General features: G+C 37.5%; 1 protein-coding gene across 2 annotated transcripts in view; it reads right to left on the reverse strand.

The window, feature by feature from the left end:
* The window catches only part of ME1 (malic enzyme 1), a 205,750-nt gene that overhangs the window by 132,144 nt on the left and 52,140 nt on the right, over positions 1 to 21,466 (reverse strand). For both annotated transcript variants that reach the window (XM_076333150.1, XM_076333149.1), the window contains exons 2-3: positions 17,529 to 17,662; positions 9,196 to 9,345 (exon numbers count right to left, since the gene is read on the reverse strand). In XM_076333150.1, the coding sequence (XP_076189265.1) occupies positions 9,196 to 9,345; positions 17,529 to 17,662 (284 nt within the window). The remainder of the gene's footprint in view (positions 1 to 9,195; positions 9,346 to 17,528; positions 17,663 to 21,466) is intronic.

Here is a 21,466-nt window from a genome sequence, read left to right on the forward strand (position 1 = left end):
GGAAGACATTGAAGAGTGACATGGTTATATATTGCTACAAGTCCTAATTATTGATATGAAACTGTAACTTTCCAAAAGAATAGCGCTATTTTAAAAAGGCAATGATACAGTTTATTTGCTGAAAAGGATATAGCCTACCTTTTATGTGGTATTGGCACTAGAGAGAAAAGATTAGTCAGAGTAAAGACATTTAACTTGGGATCATGTACTTTCTGTCCAGTCTTCTGCACGTAGATCCACAAGATGACTGTTTTAACAAACCAAACGAGAAGGATCTAATAAGTGCTGCATTAATAACAGTCACACAAACTGTCCTTCCCATGTGGTGAAAAGCATCAGTAAGAAACGTCTTTGTTTCAGAGGACTCTCTCAGTAGGATGCATAGTGAGGAAGATAATCATCATATGCCAAAACCCATAGAAGTGTAAGTTCCCATTGGCTCAGAGCACAGATGCCCTTGAAAAGATAAATTTGATTCCTCCAAATCTGTGGGAGAGGGAGAACTTTCTGTTCTAATCTCAAACAAGAGATGGTCGATAAGTGTAAAAAATAACAGTACAAACCCAATGAGGACAGGGTTTCCCTGCAAATAGCCAGGATGGTGTGAAGCAAGTGGAGAAGGAAACAGACAGACAGGTATGGCCCGTACGATAATTTTGGCACTCTTGCACAGAAATCACCAAGGATGGTGGTGTAGAAGGGCCCTGAGGCTTGCTAGCAGTCTTCCACAGAATACTCTGCTAACAGGGGAAAGAAAATGACCAAACACTGACTGCTGCCAAACATTTTGAGAGAGTCATGTTTTGAGTAGGGATGGCCTCATTTCCTCCCACTTGCAGTCCAGATGTACTCCCTCCAGAAAAAACAGAGCAATGCACCATCAAGAGGTAAGAACTTAGGTCTGAAAGCCAGAAATTCCATGCTTGTGATGTGTTTTAGGACAAAGCTTCTTTTATGACCATGACGAAAAGTCTCTAGAAGATTACCTGCGTAAGAAATCATCTATGCAGCTCGTGAGAGTAGGAGGAGGCTAACAATAGGTAAACTCACACAAGACTAAATGAAAGAACAGCTCAAAGCGTGACTTCTGTAAGTAATATCCTTCCACTATGGCTGTAGGTAACACCTACATGCAAGCACCAAGTACATACAAAAAATAATACCACATGGAGGCCATTGTATTTCATAATGCTAGGTCAGGACTATACATTCTCAGTTTAGCATAGGCTAATCATTCATGATTCAAGGTGCAAGTTTAATAAAAAGAGAAAAATTCACACTAGTGAAACTTTTTGCCAAAATATTACCAAAAGCCATGAATTTAACATAGTTCAAGAGAGACCAGATGACTACATACATATATCATAAAGAATATCCTAATGTTTTCAAAATCAAGATATAACTTTTTCTCATTCAACTATTTCTTAGAGTGAGAAATTGGCTTAACATTTACAGAGCACTCTAAGACCAAAATGAGGCCAACCGACATCTTCTGTGCAAGATTCTCACACCTTCCCCTGCAGCAGCATTACTGGCTGCTGACAGACCAAGTTGAATACACCTTGGGCACAATCCAGCATAGTGTGTTTCTAGAGGACAGTCTAGGAGAAGAGAGGAATTCAACACTCTCACACTGTGCCAATTCTCCTTTTCCAACTTTTCAGAGCAGGGCAATGTTATGCTAGGAGAATCTATTAGACTCACTTTCGAGCCGAGGAAGCAACAGCATGCTAAGCTAAGTTTTAGCTTGATGAAGGTAACAGAGCAGATCAGAATCATGCCAAAGAGTAGAATTACTGGGTGTCACGAGATGTCATGGTGCTTGAGTTCAATGGAAAGGCTATACAAAAACCAAGATGAAAAGCTGCCTGGAAAGTGTCAACCGTTGTCATCTTCACAAGAGACAAAAGTGAAAATGACAAACCAACATATATTTCAGAAGTGCTTGATGAGGGGCTGCAACTGCCATCATAGCCAGGCTTTTGCAGTCAATAAGGGAAAGATTGTCTAAAATTAGAAGAAATGCTACAGCTATGCTAATTCTCTGTCGTAATGTTAAGGAATAACTTGCCACCTGAGCCATGTTGTTAATACACGCAACCCACACCAGTGCCTGTTGGAGAATGGAACTCCAACAGGCTATTTTCAAAGAAGCATTTTGCTGTATTTTATGTCTTTATTGCAACACATTTTGATTTCGGAGACTGCCCTAATAATCAAGCCCTTACAAGAGACCGCTTAAAAAACCCCTACACTTTCTCTTTTTCACTTCTAGATGAAAATTCTGCATAGTTTTCAGAAAAAAAATACTAGGAAAAATAACTCTGAAACTATTGCTTTGTTATATCTTTTAATATAATTTTATGTTACACAATAATCAGTTTTAACTAAATGAAGATACTAAGACCTATAGTAACAATCAGAAGAGTAAAGTCTCTAAAATATATATGTATCTCTATTTTGCCTGGGAAAAAAAGTCTAGGTGTGCTGAAAAAAAAAATCTAAGAGGGCATTTATACTGGTGAAGAAGTTAGGTCAAATGAATCCAGGCCTTCAGGTCTCAATCAAGAAAATACCACGTATCTGAGAGTGAGACAGTCACAAAGAAGCACCAGGAACTGAACTTTCTTGGCTCATGTGATCCAGGAGTATGTGACAAGTTTTATCCTGTAAGCCAAATCTGGTTTCTGAAGAGACATAGAATCATAGAATCACAGAATAGTTTGGGTTGGAAGGGACCTCTAAAGGTCATCTAGTCCAACCCCCCTGCCGTGGGCAGGGACATCTTCAACTAGATCACGTTGCTCAGAGCCCCGTCCAACCTGACCTTGAAGGTTTCCAGCGATGGGGCATCCACCACCTCTCTGGGCAACCTGGGCCAGTCTTTCACCACCCTCAGCGTAAAAAATGTCTTCCTTAGATCTAGTCTCAGTCTACCCCCCTTTAGTTTAAAGCCATTCCCCCTTGTCCTGTCGCAACAGGCCCTGCTAAAAAGTTTGTCCCCATCTTTTTTAGAAGCCCCCTTTAAGTACTGGAAGGCTGCAATAAGGTCTCCCCAAAGCCTTCTCTTCTCGAGGCTGAACAACCCCAACTCTCTCAGCCTTTCTTCATAGGAAAGGTGTTCCATCCCCCTGGTCATTTTCGTGGCCCTCTTCTGGACCCGCTCCAACAGGTCCGTGTCTTTCTTATGCTGAGGGCTCCAGAGCTGGGCGCAGTACTCCCGGTGGGGTCTCACCAGAGCAGAGTAGAGGGGCAGAATCACCTCCCTCGACCTGCTGGCCACGCGTCTTTTGATGCAGCCCACGATACCATTGGCCTTCTGGGCTGTGAGCGCACATTGCTGGCTCATGTCCAGCTTTTCATCCACCAGTACCCCCAAGTCCTTCTCGGCAGGGCTGCTCTCAATCCCTTCATCCCCCAGCCTGTATTGATACCAGGGGTTGCCCAGACTTGGATGTCAAAGGCATCCAGTGGAATTAAGAAAAAGAAAAATCCAAACTCCAATGAAAGCCTCATTAAAAACCACAAAAAAAAATATTATTATATGTACCGCAGGATCAACCTTGTGCTGGCAAACAGACTGCAACTTCTGCCACCAAGGTCTAACATTTTTTAAGTTCTGTCGCAGGAAAGAAGTATTTCCCTATTCTCTAATTAATTTTCTTTATAAAAAAGTGATGTTATCTTGCAGCTGACAATCTCAGTACGTAAACATTACTATGTCAGCAAAAAAAGAACTCACACTTGCAGCACTTGCATTCAGTACAGTGCATCTGAACCATTGTAAATGTAAATACCTACAATAAATGTAAATAAATACATTCCCTTTGAGGAATATGAGGAAAGGAACCGATCTCAAATTTGTATGTGCTGAGGCAGTCAACGCACTTCAATGAGGAGGCAATCTGGTATAATATCAGCACTTGCAAACTGAGTATTTAGCATGATAAATTGCCTTCTGAAAAGTTGGTACTAAAGACTGCTAATAACATTCCAAGTGCTAAAATATTAAAAGAGCTAAACCAAACACATTTTTAAAATACTTATTAGAAGTCAATTCAAAATGTAATCTTGCTTAGACTTGGGGCGAGTAAGAGACCTCTAGATATGCTATGTCTAGTCATTTGTGAGGAAGGAAAACAAGAAAAACAGAGTTGAAAGAATTTTTACAGAATAAAACTTCTGTGAGAACACTTTGCTGAACAAGATCTGCTGCTATATGTAAAAAAAAAAAAAAGAACAATCACTTCAAAGCGAAGGCTGACATACTTTGCCTTTTAAGAGACTGCATCTGTATCTTCAATATGCAGCATCACTTTCAATATAGCTGCTTTAAAAATGGTTCCTAGTCAGCTTGACAGCATGTGACTGCATCGGGAAGTTATTTCAGAGGAACTTTGCCATGCCTGTGTGGCTGCAATAGTTACCAGGGCTTGCTTTGTTCATACTCTGTTTGAAATTGCTTTTCCTTCTAGGAATGGAAATACATAAACAGTCACCTAACATTTTAACAACATCCAAAGTCTTCAGCATAGCAATACTTGGCAATTTTTCCTCCCCTCTCCAAATGCTGAGTTTACACAAGAACCTCAAACTCCTGGGTGTTCTCTATATGATGTAAAAAGTTGATTTTGGATTCTTAGAGGAAATTTCCATTTAACTTTCCCATATTTATTCTTTTTGGATGAATAAAGCAGCTGAAAGAACTGTTATATTTTAGAAATCCGTTTATAGAAATAGATTGTTTCTTGGTAAGTCAGCAAAAGTTGTCATATGTATGTACACACTTTGTGCAACTGAATCATTTATTACTTTAGGAATTTATTTTTAAATGATGGATAGAAACTCTGCACCAAAAAGTGACCTAGTAGAGATTCTGAGATAATGCTCTTAATGACAGCGTGATCACTGCAATAAAACCACAACTCCATTACATTCCCAGCATAAGCCTTTAAAGCTTTTATCTGTATAGGCCCAAATTCCTTCTCTGACCTGCTCCCTGGAGGAGCCTCTTTCTTCCCTCATCCTCCTCAATGGTTGTGAGGAAGACCGGAGAGCCTGGTCTTCTAAATTATGTTTCTATAACTATGTGGTGTAGGTAGGTGCATGTTACAGATCTGCTATCAGATCTGTACTGTTTATTTCTAGAATAATGTTCTTATTCATTAAACTGGCGGAATTTAAGCTGAATATTCACAGCGAGTAACGCAATTTTGAGTTTTAATTTTACAAACAAATGTCAGTTATCCAGACAAGCTTCAAACCAGTGAGTCAAGTTACTTTGCAGCTGGTTCTCTTGAGAAATGTTGCTTAATCAGATGGTCAGCTGGTCAGCCATGAATGTTTATTCTATAATTGCAAAATACTGCTTCAGGATGAAAAACATCTCGCCTGAGCCACAGTGTCCTTCTATAACTCTAAGCACATCATGTGATCCCATATAGTCTTCTAAAAACATGTAAGGGAGTCACAGAAGATGATCTCATTTAATGATCCCATTAGACACCTATTTTTTAACTCTAAATTAATTTTCATTATTCCTTGCCTGAATACATAACTTGTGACCCAGGGGCTTCAAACTCACTTCACAACATAAAGAAATCTAACTGAATATAAAAAAAACTTACAGATTTAAACTCAGTAATAAGACATTGCCTTGCAGCTTCCAGTGTGATAAATACGATCTGCAGCAATTGGGTAATTTTTAACTTATTTACCTACATAAACAAGTCTGTTTCTAATAGGATCTTTGTTTAACTATGAAATAGCAAACATTTTCTGAGCTATGGGAAGAGACAGTAATAAAAATATTCTGAAATAAAAAACATTCTGAAAGAAAAACATTCATTTATCAGTAAAGACAGTATTTAGCTATGAGTCAGCATAAAACAGATACACACAGTTCTTACAGATAAGACCTTTTTTTTTTTTTTTTAAGGTATGATACGATAATACCTTTTTCCTGAATTGTAACAACTGAAAAAAAAATCAATTAATAAAAAAATGAGAATGTACAGACTGGACTAAATTTTATATCTTTTATCCTGTCCTCCTTCTGCATGTTAAATTAAATGTTTTTTTTTTCTTCCCTGTGAGTTCAACTCACAGAGGGTGCCGTTTATGAGGGATGCTGGTATATAATGCTTAATGCTAAATGAGCGACAGTCTAGAATATTATTTCAAACCAAATGAAATTGATTGCTCTGCACAGTTGGTTTTGGAATAATTTAGAAAGGGTTTTTCTTAGGAAAAAACAGATCTTTGTAACAGAGTGCAGTGGGAGATCACAAAGTATAGGTATTTCTTAAGCAGCAATCTGTTCAAAGGGGAAACTCTTTACACTCCTTTCCTCCGAGACCTCTGATGAACACTGGCATCAGCTGGGTGGTGTGGGAAGATGAGAGCAGGTAGTGAGATAACATGAACATAACAATTGGGAATTTTACAGGGAAGAGAAAACATCTGACTTGGCAGATGATATTTTGTTCCTAAGAAAAAAAATATTTATGAGATCCTTATTAGGCAGAAGAAGATGGTACATGTTTTTCAACCATCTTTACTTAAATGAGTCATTAAAACACTTATTTGAAAGTAGTAAGGCAATTCAGCAGGACTAGAAATAAAACAGACTTTTATAAATATCTTATACGTCTCCCCAGACAGTCAGTCATGTATATAAAGCACACATGTAGTTGGGGAAGCAGCAGACAGATAAATATAGCCAAGGCTGACTTCAGCAGCTCAAGAATACAACTATGTACCAAAAGACACATCAGTTAAAACATGATATAATAATGCTTACAACATCATTCATTCATTAGCAGCTCAGCTGCAGTGAAAAACACAGTGTGAAATACCAAATTATGGAATGTCCTATAAAGCTATATATTTTTTAAGTTAAATGATAAGGGAAAAAAATTATCTAAGTAGTATAATCTGCCTTGAATTTGCTCATTTTCAATAAGGAAATGAACACTTTTTTGGAAGGAAAAAATCAGACTTCATTCCAATATTGGTAAATAAAATCAAACTTTTAAGAACATACAAATATGAGGATGCTCAATGAGCATTTGGATCATCGCTGTCACTGTTCAGAATAGCTAAATATATGATCAGAATGGGAAGTTCACTATCCATGTGCCAGAATAACAAGCTTTTTAAAGTAGAACCGAGGAAAATCCATGGGGAACATAGAAAGTTGGTACAATGTTATTTATATGCACTGGTAGCTTTATACTGCAGTCATTTGCTGAGTTCAGAAAGTTCAGCTTGCTATTCCAAAGCCTGCACAATGTATGTATTACTGCTATTATGACTTGCTTTTGAAAGCTTTTTATATCATATTTGAAACTAAAAGGAAAATAAAATGTAAGCTTGTGATGACACATACTAATGATTCAAACAAATCCATGAAGTTTTAAAGTCTACTCAATTCTTATTACAGGAGAGGCTAAAGACTGGCTTAGTTGCACAGTGGAGAACTCAGAAGTTCTTGTTTCCCAGAGTATCTGTGCTAACTACATGTCTATAGTGTAATTTGTTTCAAGTTAACTATACAGATCCATAAATTTATTAGTGACAGAGTGACATGAACTAGGATTTTAGTCTTAATATCTAGAGGAGAAAGATTTAGGGCATCTTTCTAAGTCCTCTGCAGATAAAAATTCCACGAAATTAAAAAAAAAAAGGCAAAAAGTTGAAATGTTTCCTCTCCCTGTCCCTACATCCTAAATCATTTTTTCCCCATATCTTGAGTGTGCTTAGGATCAGACTGAAGAATGGAGTTCAGGAGTCTGAAAATCTCTAAAGGGGGCTGGTGGATTGTTTCAATCGCTGCTGCAAGCTGTGTCTCACCAGTTGCAGACTGACACTCAGCTGAACTGTTGTCCAATTTAACAGGGTTTTTTTTCTCCACAGATGCTCCACAGGTCTGGGGAGAAAGTGAAAAGTACATGCATGGGCAGAGGTGCTCCTTTTGCAATATCCTATACAGCAACGGATATCAAAACAAGGGGCAATGAGACCAGCTTAGGCAAAGACTTAATTTCCAGACACATTTAGCACTTACTGGAAGGCCAATAAAATCACCATGGTGGTAAACACTGAGGGGAAAAAAGGAGACGACTTCTCTTGCTAGGGGAGGCACCTAAAAGCCACAGATCTTTAAACAGGTTTAAGTAAGCATTCTTGAGGTCTTTTTGACTTTTTAATGTGTACAGAAGTGGGAATTCTTGTCTTCTGCAGTTGGCCAGATGGTCCTGACTCATTCTGTCAGTCACAAGGCCAAAATGATTTTTACATTAACAGCAAAACCTTGAAGCCATAAGTCTTCTCCCTCAAATACCTCCTGCTGAAGTATTTGTGAGCAGTTATTTGTTCCCTTTAAACTTGCAAGCTTCTTATTTTTGATCAATGCCTTGACCGTAAAAAACCTATTTCTGTTAACAGAGCTATGCACATACAGCCCATTTATCTCTTCCCTTGCCAGAAAATTGTGCAGAAGGCTCCAAAGTGTTGTTCCAGTTTGCACTTGAAGGCACTGGTATACACAAGGTTCTCAAACGGCAACCACCATAATTCTCAAACTCCGTGGGCTGATGTTCAAGGGGCAGAGTGAAACAGAAGCATCTACCCTTCTTTCATACCACTTCCTCATCACTCTATAAATACAGATACTGTATACAGAATAAAAGCACTCCAGAAACCAACCTATGAAACAACAAATTACTAAGCAGTGAGACAGGCGCTTTGATGATTATTGATTCTTTTTAAGATGTCTGTAGGTACATATATAATGCATCCTTGGTTTGTATGCCTATTATTTTTATATATGTATGTATAAAATACCTATAATATAAATATTTATATAGGTAAAAGTCTGTGCTCTTCAGGTCGCTAAGACAAATCTAAGACTAAGGATCCATTCTTCTCTGGTCTTGTAACATGCAGCTAGGATTCCAAAAAAGTCAGTTAATGAGATTAAAAATGTACCCATGTTTTAATACAACTAAAACAACCATTTGCCCTCTTAATGCAATACAAATTATTGTTTAATGCAGACCAAAAAAGTAGTTTGAATTATCCCAATTATTGCAGTTTTGGCTTACATTCAGCTATGTTAGAAAACCCCTGCAGGAATCTGCCAAGAGGAAAATAAGATACAATTACTTTTATTTGAAGTATAAACTTACATACCTTGGCCTCCGAAATGCTAAACCATATTGTTGGCAAGCCAGTCCCACAGTGGGAGTATAAACAATAGGCATGAACCTTTCAATGTCAGAAGTCAGCACTTTATAGAAAAGCTTTTCATTTCGATCCTGAAGACTCATTAGTAGAATATATCTGTGGAGAATTACATATAATTAGGCAGACATCAAGTGAACATACAAAGTAAATTTAGAAATACAAAGGTGTTTAGATAATTAATTAAAGCTATGTTTGCCCTATAACAGCCTCTTTCTTGTTGAGAATATTTAAATTCCTCCTTGTCTTAATAGGACAAATGGTTCAGACACAAAGGTTAACAAACTGGTTGAGACAGAAAGAAGCTGAAACCATCACAAAGTTGACAAACTGCATACTCGGGAAGCTAATCCCTCTCAGGTATGAAACACTACACTGCAATTGAGCATTTGGTCTGTCAGAACCTAATCTGTACATATCACTTGTTCCACGTGAAACGAGACCATCATTAAATAAAACTTAAACAAGCTTACTCTCTTGCCCAAAAAAATGAAACTAAAAATGTTAGCTTTTTCTGCTCTTGCCTCGATAGAAATTTCTCTTAAATCCAGACAAACACTTCAAATAAATACTTCACCTGAATACTGTAGGACAAAGCTTTCAAAAACAAAGCATACACATATGGCCTTTTGTCCCTGAAGTCTATGTTTGTAATGAAATCTGCAATGTTTTATCTCCTAATGGAAATCAATTTTTGATTGCATTTGAAGAAGTGTTATATTTATTTAAAAAGAAAACCAATGAGGAAAAAAAAAAGAGTGGAAAAAAAGTTCATGCTTAGCTTGATCTACTTTTGACTACCATCGCTCTAATATTGAATAAATGGACTAGTGCTCCTAGATCCCAACCAGGAAGCCAAATTTCAATGCTGAGTATGACAGATGATATGAGTCTATGAGTGACTTCAAGTCATGCTAGTTCACACAGGTATGACTCTGGTCACTTTGTGAACACTTAATATTTAGGAATTTGATGATCCTAAATCTCACCTCTCTATTCACTCTATTCACTTAGAGAGTAGTAGAAGACTACTCTCTAAGCAGTCTTCTATACCAATAGGCTTACATAAAACTTTTAACTTATGTATACAATTTATGTAGGTTGGGTTTTTTCTTTTAGTTTACAGTGGATTACTAAATAATTATACTCAAAAAGTTTAATATGCCCATCATTTTATTACACAAGTGTTGAGGAAATGTATACAACGCATTCATTCCAAAAGCCTGGAGGTTTGTGTTCTTAAATATTACTCACATGAACATTCCTTCAGCATACTCATATATCACATGCACCAATAAAATCTAATTCATACTTTAGGAAGACACAAATATATTCAGGTAACTATCTAACAAAGAACAGTTTAGTAAATCTGCATTTGTTTTGTTCAAGCTTAGCTTGTATATTGGGGAAGTATTTCACGATCTGCTATATAAACCTTTAACAAGCACTATAAGCAAGGGTAGTGCATCCAGCTTGGCATCTGGTGACTAATGAGGTGTCAGAAGTGCGGCAAAACAGTGTCCCTCCCCTTGTATCACTAAGGGTGCTTTAGACCCTAAACAGATAAAGACCTAGGAACCAAAGAGTTGAAGATGTACCCTAAATACCATCACCACAAGGCATCCTGAACCACCTTCCATCATACACATTAGTTTTAAATGTACTCTAAGGTTAAATTATATCCTGGACATGTAGTTCTCAGCTACAAATATAATATAAATACATACTAATTTTCTTTCATATTATTACATTTCCCTACTAACCTTTCATTTTCCCAGTATTTCATTATGATACAGCTATATCTTCCAATGTCCTTGAATTCTTGGAGCATTTTCTTTATTAAAACCTTTCTCCTGAGGATGATTATCCCAACATTTACCTTGAAATACAAGCTCTTTCACATATAGTTGTGAATACATTTGAAGACATTCATTTTGTTTCCAGAGGATCTTGAAAGTGATGTTAGAGAATATCATGTGTGCTGTGGCCTGCTCTATACCGGAGACTGCAAGCATTCACGCAAGCCACATCACTAAGTTTCAAAGCAGCTGCCAGTATGGTTTTTTTCCTTTTTATCACTTTCATTTAAGATGAGATGTGGCTACTTAAGACTTTAAAATACTTTTTCATCACCCTTTTTTACTACTTAGATCAAGCCTGGATTTTAAATGGGGTAAAGAAATCTTTTACAAAAGAAATTAAAAGTTTAGCAAAAGGCTTCCACAAGGGCTTCAAATCAAAAAACTATTCGCTAAAACTCTCCATTTGGTTTTTACTGTCCTATAGCATTAAATTGGGGTTTTATTTTCTTATTTGTATTTATCATGCCACTTTTATATTCAGGATATGCTAAAGAAATTGCAAAGATAATAACTGTATTCTACTTATAATAACATTTTCAAATATTACATACTTGGCCATAACCAAAATCAGCATAAGAAATATTATTATAAAGTGAAAAATATTTCTAGAGAAGTGCGATTTTGATCAGAAGGCTACTTTTCAGTGGCAGGTATAAAATATCTCTTCTTTTTCGGCATAGTAACTTCCTTCGGGGTATCAACTTTCTCAAAAATTCTTTCTTAAGGGGAAAACCAAAAACGCTTCATCCTCAATGTGGTGTTGGTTATAATGCATTAGACAAGTATGCACCTTTTAGCAACATGCAAGTAATCTGCACAACTAAAAGCAGGAAGTGCTTTTCAGCATTGTGTTTTAAAAAAAGATACATTTAAAATGCAGTATTCAATGGAATCTTTTACTGAAGCCCACATTTAATTGAAAACATAGCGAAAACAAGCAATAAAACACTGAGAACAATCATTTGTGCTATAAAAAGAGAGAAAAATATTATCTGTCCTCAGACAAGGAGTCTTGAATGAAGATTTCGGCAAAGAGTTTCAGAGGATGAAAACCAAGGCCTGGCAAGTAAGACAGAGGGGGTTGCCAAGCATTCAAATTTCAGTATGTCACTCTTCCCCCTTGCCTTTACTTCACCTAAGAACTTTTCATGCTAGTCTGCTGTTACGAAGGGAATGAAATACAGTAGCAACAAAAGGATATAAACCAAATAGCATCCAAAACCCAAAAGAAAACTGATGTAACTACCAGAAAATTACTGATGATTTATTAGGATAACTGGCCCTACTATCACTGGCATGCATTTTACAAGGCAAAATGGAATGGTAAAAAAAAAACCCAAACCCAAAGTTTGTTTGCTCTTACCTTGCAAAACATGACAGCAAATAAAGAAAAGTGGGAGGAAATGCTATTATTTTTAACCTGTGTAAGATACTTAGCTCCATTACTTTGCATCATCAGTATCTATGTAGAAATGCTATTAAAGACAGAGAACTTTAAGAAAAAACAAAGTAACGCAGCATTCTCAGGAAAAGTGATTTGATGGCACCTCTCCTAATGTTCACACGTCCAGTATAACATTTTACCAGTGGGTCAAATGATGTGGGTGTGTCAGGGGCAATGATTTCAGTGTCAATACAGAGCAAGAAGAAAGACAATTAAGAACGTACAGGGGAGAAAAAAAAAGATTAAATTACTTGCAGAATCCATCGCAGCTTTTCCAAATTAAGTTAGAGGAATAGAATTATTTCCTGTTACTGGCTTCCTTTTTGCCAAGCGTACCAGGCAATATATTTGCTGCTGTTTCACATTCATTTTGTGTATGAACTCTTGGTATTTCAGAGCACAGCAATTCCATGCTGCAAGTCAGCAAAGGAGTTTCAGCCATGCCAAAACATGTCATACCATGGTACTATCAGCTTAGCTTTATGAATTTACACACACCCTCTTTCCAATCAAAACCAGGGCAAGCTACAATCCTGCCAGTGTAAGATGCTGTCATATACAGCATTAATGTTTCATCAGACAATATCCTTCTGTCTAAGGTACTTAACAGCTTCCACCTCTGCAATATTCAAATACTTGTATTTAATTTTTAGTATTTGGACATAAAACACACAGGTATACACCCACTATCAAATCCAAGCTCTAGGATGAAAACAACAGCTTCCCTTTATCTCTTTTCAGTCACTGCTCCTATGGGAGCGAAGACTATGCCAGATGCATACTGGAAGAAATGTGTTTTTTCTAGAATTAGTATATTTACATTCAGTAGAAGGCAATAGCTGCATTGCCTTACACAAGGTTGTCCTTGAGCACCTGCCCGTACAGGGAGCACTTGAGATTTTCTTTCAAGTTCCAGTTAAAATAGTCAATGTCTTCTGGCATTCTCCATCAGTGAAGGTACTCACAGACTAACTGTGGCAGGATCACAGTCACTCTTCCCTTTAAAATGCTTTGATACGAGTATAGTACAGGAGACCAGAGTTCACATATTGCCTTGAAGGACTGAGCTCACACACATGTAATGCACATGTTCTCAGAGCAGGATCTCTATTGACATACTCCAATAAAATTGTCAGACACTTGGCTTATAAACACAGCTGCAAATCACATTTTGCATGCGCAAGTTTTTGCACACTCAATTCACACAAGCGTTTTATGTCTGCAAAGGAGCCCAAGATGCCATCGTTGATAGTCTTCAAAGGAAGAATCTTCTGCATGCAAATGTTACCAAGTCTTTCAATCAGTGGTCTTAAATATTAACCTACACATGTAACGCACAAATGATTTGATTTTGCTAAAAACTGGAGGAAATACCACAGCAATATAATGCCCCACTAATATAAGAGGAAAATATTTTTTTATCAAAGCATAGCATGACATGAATAGTCAATTTAGGCCTGCGGGGTGTTCACACAGAATACAAATACGATTTCTTAAAGAAACAATTTCATTTGGGGGGGACTTGTGGATTTGTATCATTTTAAGTGCTTAAGAGCCAACCTGATTTAATTTAAGCTTATTTCTTAACTGCTATGGACCTGTGTTACGGAATCGTGGACTAGCTGAGGTTGGAAGGGACCTCCAGAGATCGCCTCATCCAATCCCCTGCTCAAAGAAGAGTCAACTAGAGCAGGTTGCCCAGGACCATGTTCAGTTGGGTTTTTAATATCTCCAAGGATGGAGACTCCACCCCAGCTTATCCAGCATTATAAATGGAGCCACACTGTTTATTCAGACTATAAGGGGAAGGAGAAGATACAAATACCTGGACCAAAAGTTATGGTTGAGAAAATACCACTGCCACATGCCACAGAATAAGACTGGGAAATAAACACAGCATTTAATTTTTTTTCTTATGTTAATTACTAAATTCTTAATTGAAGTATTTTGACTAGTGATCACGTTAGTGAGAAAAAAGCCTAACTTTTAATAGTTTCAAGTTATTTCTATGAACCAAAGACTTTCTAGCTTTCGCAGCTGAAGTACATCACTAAAACCCTATTAACAACAAATTCATACTGCAAAGCTGCACAGTACAATATAACCTTTATACTAAAAAAGGCATTATACTAAAAACTGGCTTTATGGTATAAAATGGCAAGCTACAGTTTAACGCTCAAGACACATGGATGTAATATTGTAATGTTTGTGCTTCTGTTTTAAGAATGTCTGGTCACAGGAGCAGGAAACAAATTTGTTCCTTAACCAACTATTTATTTGGAAAAGAGAAAATGCAAAAGAAGACTCATAGGTGGGAAATAATGATACTGAGGTTTTGTTTTATTAATTATATACAGACATTAAGCTTAACAGGGACAGATTTGGAAAAAAACTATCTGAAGTAAATGGCTTCTGGAAAACCTTTCATTTACATTTATTTGTATACGTATTTATATTTATTTATACTTGTGTATTATTTGTGTCTATCGTATGTGGATAAGTGTACTTTAAAAAAAAAAAAAGTTCCTTTCCTCCCCCACTCCCAAGACAGACAGATTTTTCGTTTCTCTCTTTTAACATGATAAAGCAAGTCTTCTGCAAAGTTTTCCCCCAATACTTGGAGACAGTTATTTTTATTTGATGATTCCCATTGTGATCAAAACTTCAGTATATGGTGTTTTACTGTGGTTCAAATGGCCCAGCATTCAAACTTTTACTACCCTGTCATTTAAAGCTAATAGATCATTTCTTTTGTCCTTTCCTGCAGAAATTTTTCATTTTGGCAAAGAGCCATTTAAATATCCACAATTTTTTGCTAAAAAAATAAAGAAATAAGATTTGGAAATACTGCTACTCTCCTCTTGAATTTCACATAGCTAGACCTGTAACTTTCAATCTGTGATGTCTTGAGAAACACAAGTGCTTTTCTCCTATGACCTGAAGTAGGAGCAAAATTTCTTTGCTAGTTAAGAAACACATACAACAATGGGGTAAAAGGCCTTTTTTCTTGCTGCTTTTAAGTTACAGGTGAATAGAAATTCCAGCAATTCAAGTAGAAACAAACAATTGAAACAGCCTTAAAGTCTTAAATGTCCTGAAACATATGAAACAACGAGCTGTATCACAAAGGGACCACTTCAAGGCAGAGTTAAGGAGGAGATGGGGACAGAAGGACAGAGAAAGTTTTCTCCTATGGTAATGTCAGTGGTTGAAGCAGGGGTCTCCATGAAATTTTGCGCTTTGCTACATGCAGGGACTCAGACTAAAACATTCTAGCCTGGGAAGTTACTGCTCTGTGATAACTGATAATGCCCTCCCTGATAGCACTGGAGGATGGTTCCAGGAAAGATCCCACATAGACAGTGGGATCGAGTGCACCCTCAGCAAGTTTGCAGATGACACCAAGCTGAGTGGTGCGGTCGACACGCCAGAGGGACCGGGACAAGCTCAAGAAGTGGGCCTGTGTGAACCTCATGAGGTTTAACAAGGCCAAGTGCAAAGTCCTGCACCTGGGTCGGGGCAACCCCCAGTACCAATACAGGCTGGGGGATGGAGGGATTGAGAGCAGCCCTGCCGAGAAGGACTTGGGGGTACTGGTGGATGAAAAGCTGGACATGAGCCAGCAACGTGCGCTCGCAGCCCAGAAGGCCAATGGTATCGTGGGCTGCATCAAAAGACGCGTGGCCAGCAGGTCGAGGGAGGGGATTCTGCCCCTCGACTCTGCTCTGGTGAGACCCCACCGGGAGTACTGCGCCCAGCTCTGGAGCCCTCAGCATAAGAAAGACAGGGATCTGTTGGAGCGGGTCCAGAAGAGGGCCATGAAAGTGATCAGGGGGATGGAACACCTCTCCTATGAAGAAAGGCTGAGAGAGTTGGGGTTGTTCAGCCTGGAGAAGAGAAGGCTTTGGGGAGACCTTCTTGCAGCCTATCAGTACTTAAAGGGGGCTTCTAAAAAAGATGTCGGCAAGCTTTTTAGCAGGGCCTGTTGCGACGGGACAAGGGGGAATGGCTTTAAACTAAAGGGGGGAAGATTGAGACTAGATATAAGGAAGAAATTTTTTACGCTGAGGGTGGTGAAAGACTGGCCCAGGTTGCCCAGAGAGGTGGTGGATGCCCCATCCCTGGAAACCTTCAAGGTCAGGTTGGACGGGGCTCTGAGCAACCTGATCTAGTTGAAGATGTCCCTGCCCACGGCAGGGGGGTCGGACTAGATGACCTTTAGAGGTCCCTTCCAACCCAAACTATTCTGTGATTCTATGATTCTATAGTTAACCTAGAAAAGATGCCACAATCATGAGCTATTCACTTAGAAGGAAGGCTGTGCTCATCCTATTCTGCCTCCATAAAAAACAAAGGTTGTGGCAACTTTAAATTACAAAAAAGCTTTGCCACCAACAGACAGGTATCTAAAAGCCATGTATTACATACAGATAACAAGACAATCCACAACAGAGAAAAGCAAGGCACGGGGGGAAAAATAGAAGAATAGTGTTTTGTTCTAGGGCTTATAAAACACTCAGGAAAAAAATAATTGAGTATTCATAAATGTTTAAAGCCCTCCCCAGCTTTTTTCTTTAAAAATACCAAACACAACACTATATTACATATTAATTTTATAATATTTTATAAATTTTATATATTTATTTTAATGCATATGTATCTATATGCATGTAAAGACATTACTGACTTTTAGCTTCACAGGAGTTCATTTGCTTCTGATGACCTTTGTATCATTTAGTTATTGAAATAGTAAGTTCAAGTGAACAGCACTGGAATATTACAATTTAAAATTAGGAGGATTATTTTCTGAGGAAGGCATTCTAGCAAAAGCATATATTTAGCTTAATTATTCCCAATCATCAACTATCACAGCTCAAAAAAAACCCACAAAATTTCATCTGTACTACCATAAAAAAAAGAAAAATAAGGGACTCATGGTTTGATAACCAGGATACAGTTTCATAGCCATACTTTACCTGTCTAGGTCAGATGTCAGCCTTTCAAAATTCTTAAGAATACTATAAACCTGGGCATCTTGACCAAGAAAGCAAGGTGGCAATAATCCATGAATATTCAACTGTTGCCTCTCTTCCAAGGTAAAAGCCATGCCCTGAAAAAAGAAAAGTAAAAAACATGTATACATATATATGAGAGAGATTCCTTTGAAGAAAATTCTGCAGCAAAATATAGCACAGGTAAAGTCAGCATCAGCAAAACTATCTAATATTACACAGAATTAACAATTATGCAATGCTTCTGGAAAAAAATTTTTATTGAATCAGAAGAGAACAGGCCTGTACGGTACAATAACTCCATCCCAGCACAGAATGAGTTACGGTCTTCTGACACTGCAAGACTATTACCTGCAAAATTATTAAGTTACAGCTGAAGAAGAGAGCAGCACTATATTCTCAAACATTCATTTGTTTGGCTATCTTCTAAACACAAAGCATGGATAATGTTCATTTCCAGTGTAAACATTATGGTTTAAATATCTGGAAATTTTTCAAGATCCTGATTATCTCAGATGTTCATGTGAATTTTTAACAGAACTCTGTGGTACAATAAAGTCATTGCTATCATTTTGTAGTCAAAGAGCCTGGTCCAGCACCCAGTGAAGTCTGTGAATAGAAACATGGCCATAGCGAGTTCAATGCAAACTCAGATTCGAGTTTATTTTGTTTTTCAAATTCACATTCAGTTACAATAAGAAAAATCTGTACAGACTTACTGGATTTCCTTATTGGATCCAGAAAAGACATTTAAAAGTATTTAGTATGTAATGTGGACAGTCACAGAATGCTTAACACTTAAATCCAGCTTGTGGATTGGGAGAGACTGCCAAATAGCTGCTTTTTAATGAGGTCTGTCTGTCGAAAACATTTTCAGAAACTACCCAAGCTATTGCAAGAAAGAGTATGCCTTTACAGCAGAAACATGACCATGGGTTTAGCACACTAGTATCAAGCACTGTGACTTTACTTTGCTGTGGTAACTACAGCCAGTCGGGACTGACGGACGAGATCAGACCTTTCATAGTTTTAGGGGATAAAAAGGAATGTCAGAGGAATTTCTTACATACATGACCTATGAAATCTATGCATTCGTTTCACACTACAGCCACTGGTTGGTGGCTCCACAGACATGTTACAGCTCTCCTTTAGCATCACGCCTGCACCACTTCCACTCCAGAATCAGTACTGGCAGATCTGCAAGTGCCTGAGGTCTCTCTTAGGTTAACACCAAAAATGTCTATAATCTTTGCAGTATGTTTATCATGTAGCTTAAATATATTCAAAAGTTAATGTACTAGAGGTTAGGTAGCATTTATTACTCTACCAAGAAAATGTATGTGTGTGTGTGTACAGACATAGATAAACAAGCCATTAGACAGTTGCCTAATATTCTACACCTATCATACAACTACATACAAAGTACTTTGTTTCTTATGAAAAAAATATTTGAGAAAACGCCTTGGGAGACATGAAAGAGGAAAAAATGGCAATGTAGTGTTTCTGCATCTACTCTCCTGTGGAAAACAAATACTACTAAGATACTTTCACAACTACCTCTATAAATATACTTTTAAAATGTCTTGTTCATGCTACCGTTAGAATTAGCCAGGTCAACAAATGACAGGAAAAAACAGGTAAAGCAAGAGCACAAATGCAAAAGGCATCCTTCAGTGTACATTTGCACTACTCCTTGCCTTTTCAAGAGAAGAATTTGCAGTTCTTTACACAATGCCATTACTGCCTTTCGCACAACACCTAGTGAGTGATACAACATGATAAATTCACACCAGTTAGTTTGATTGATTACATGGACAGGCTTCATTTTTTTTCAGAAATACTTACCTCACAGGACTTATTCTTACAGAACAAAAATATACTATAAAATCTTCCTGTCACTTACTACTACACACTTCTTACACCATTTTTTAATCAAAGTAATTTTTAAGTGGTTATGTCATTGTTGCTTGAAAAAAGTAGGAAAAAAAAAACCCCTAAGGCAACCCCACCACACTATCTGCACTAAAATGCCATTAATCAAGTTGCTACCCTTAAGTGAAATGATGACCTGAAAAAAAGGAAAAGAAAAATTTCATAATGAACACTTTACAGAACATCAAACATTTCCAGAACATGCTTCTCCCACACACAGAAATGGAGGGAAACCAAATTTAATAAAGGTCAATGGCTGTTTTGCTGTAGTTTTCCACGCACACAAGATTTCAAAGGTTTCCAAAAGCATACACAACCCCTGTTTTTTCTTGTCCCTACATGAATTTTCTGTGGCCAGATACGTCATGTCTTCAGCTGCTATCACACTTTGAAAGACCATGGAAGAAGGGAGAGTCAACGTTCCTCACGAGTTTATTCAAAGTTGATCCCTCTTATCTCCAAGAGACTTTTTTTGGCTTGAGAAACTCACATAAAAGCTGTGCATGTGTGCTCACAACGCACACACACTTCAGCATCAGTTCCAAATGGCTGGACTTCAGGGAGTTGCATGGTTTTAGTGGATCTCTCAGTGCTGGCAATAAAATGGCAATCCAATTATTCTCTGCATCTCTCCTTTCCCTGTTTCTATTAGTCAAATTTTCTGAAAGAAAAAAATTCAAAAAGTCTGTGTTTGCCTTCATTTTAGGAATAAGATACGGACTTTAATTACTATGATACAGTTTCCCCTCTTACTGGAAAATATATTTTGTTTTAAAACAGACACATGAAAAGTTGATACATCTTGCCAAGTGCCTTTTTTAAAAAGTACTTTGTCTTGGAATAGCATATTTTCCACATATTGCTACAGTAAGTGTTAATTTCTTTTGGGCATTACTACAAAAATACAGCACCCATCTACACCTCCTATCTATATATGGTTTTAAAATTCTTTACTTGCATACTCTTCTTTGGCACGGATATTATGAATTTTTCAAATTTCTAAGATGGAATGTTAGTTCCTTTTTTCCCCTCAGATACCGTATATGCTCAAAAGAAAAGAATTATCATTAAGACATATCACCTGACTATTTAATAAGAGAAAGCCATTTTATGCAATAAATGTGTGCTATTTCATCTGCTTACAATAGGAAGAGCTCGACTACGTAAGTTTCATGGTTTATGTCTCGATTTCTTGCACTAGCTTCTCAGATTTGCTTTTCTAAATCAGAATTCTTATTTTTTCCTGTTTGAAGTGTTGTTTCCCAGCCATCCAGCAGAGAGGGCTCTAGGTCCAGCTTGGTTTACACGCTCCTTTCCCTTCCTGAGAGCTGCATTTTGTGCACACCTGGACAGGACAGACTTCCATCATCTAAAGTGCACCCCAACTATAATAAAAGATGTGGACATTTTTATTTTGCACTCTGTATTACAAATAAATTGTCCAAGAAGAACAACAGTGTGACAATCGAAAAGCCACACAAGGGCAAAGGACTGCAACCGTTAAGTATTAACCTTTGCCTAATTTGTTTTGATTTATTCACTGCTTCATGCCTCCAAAAGATAACATATATATCATAGAGATTGAAAGTATAGTTATTATTAAGCCTCCCAGGTAAGAGTTTGCAGTTCTTCAAGGGTTGTGTTTCATATGCTTCTTTATATGCTCCGGTTTTGGTAAAACTACGTTGTTCTTCAGCCACCTCATTATCTTCCCTTCTCACAAACCTTTTGGTGGAACTGTTTGGTTGGGGTTTTTTATTGCTCCTTCACACAAATGCCCTCTCGTATTCTCAATTGTACAGAAAGCTCTCTGAGTCTGGATTTTTGTTTTCATTTTCAAGAAGTTCACCTCATTGCAAATACATTTAATTCTGAATTCATCTCTCCATTTGTAATGTTGTGAAGTTTTGTAATTGTAGCAGTGATTTATATTACTGCACATTAGTCAGTATTCTTTCATTACTTAATCT

Source organism: Aptenodytes patagonicus, chromosome 3 (assembly GCF_965638725.1).
Source record: "Aptenodytes patagonicus chromosome 3, bAptPat1.pri.cur, whole genome shotgun sequence".
NCBI lineage: Eukaryota > Metazoa > Chordata > Aves > Sphenisciformes > Spheniscidae > Aptenodytes > Aptenodytes patagonicus.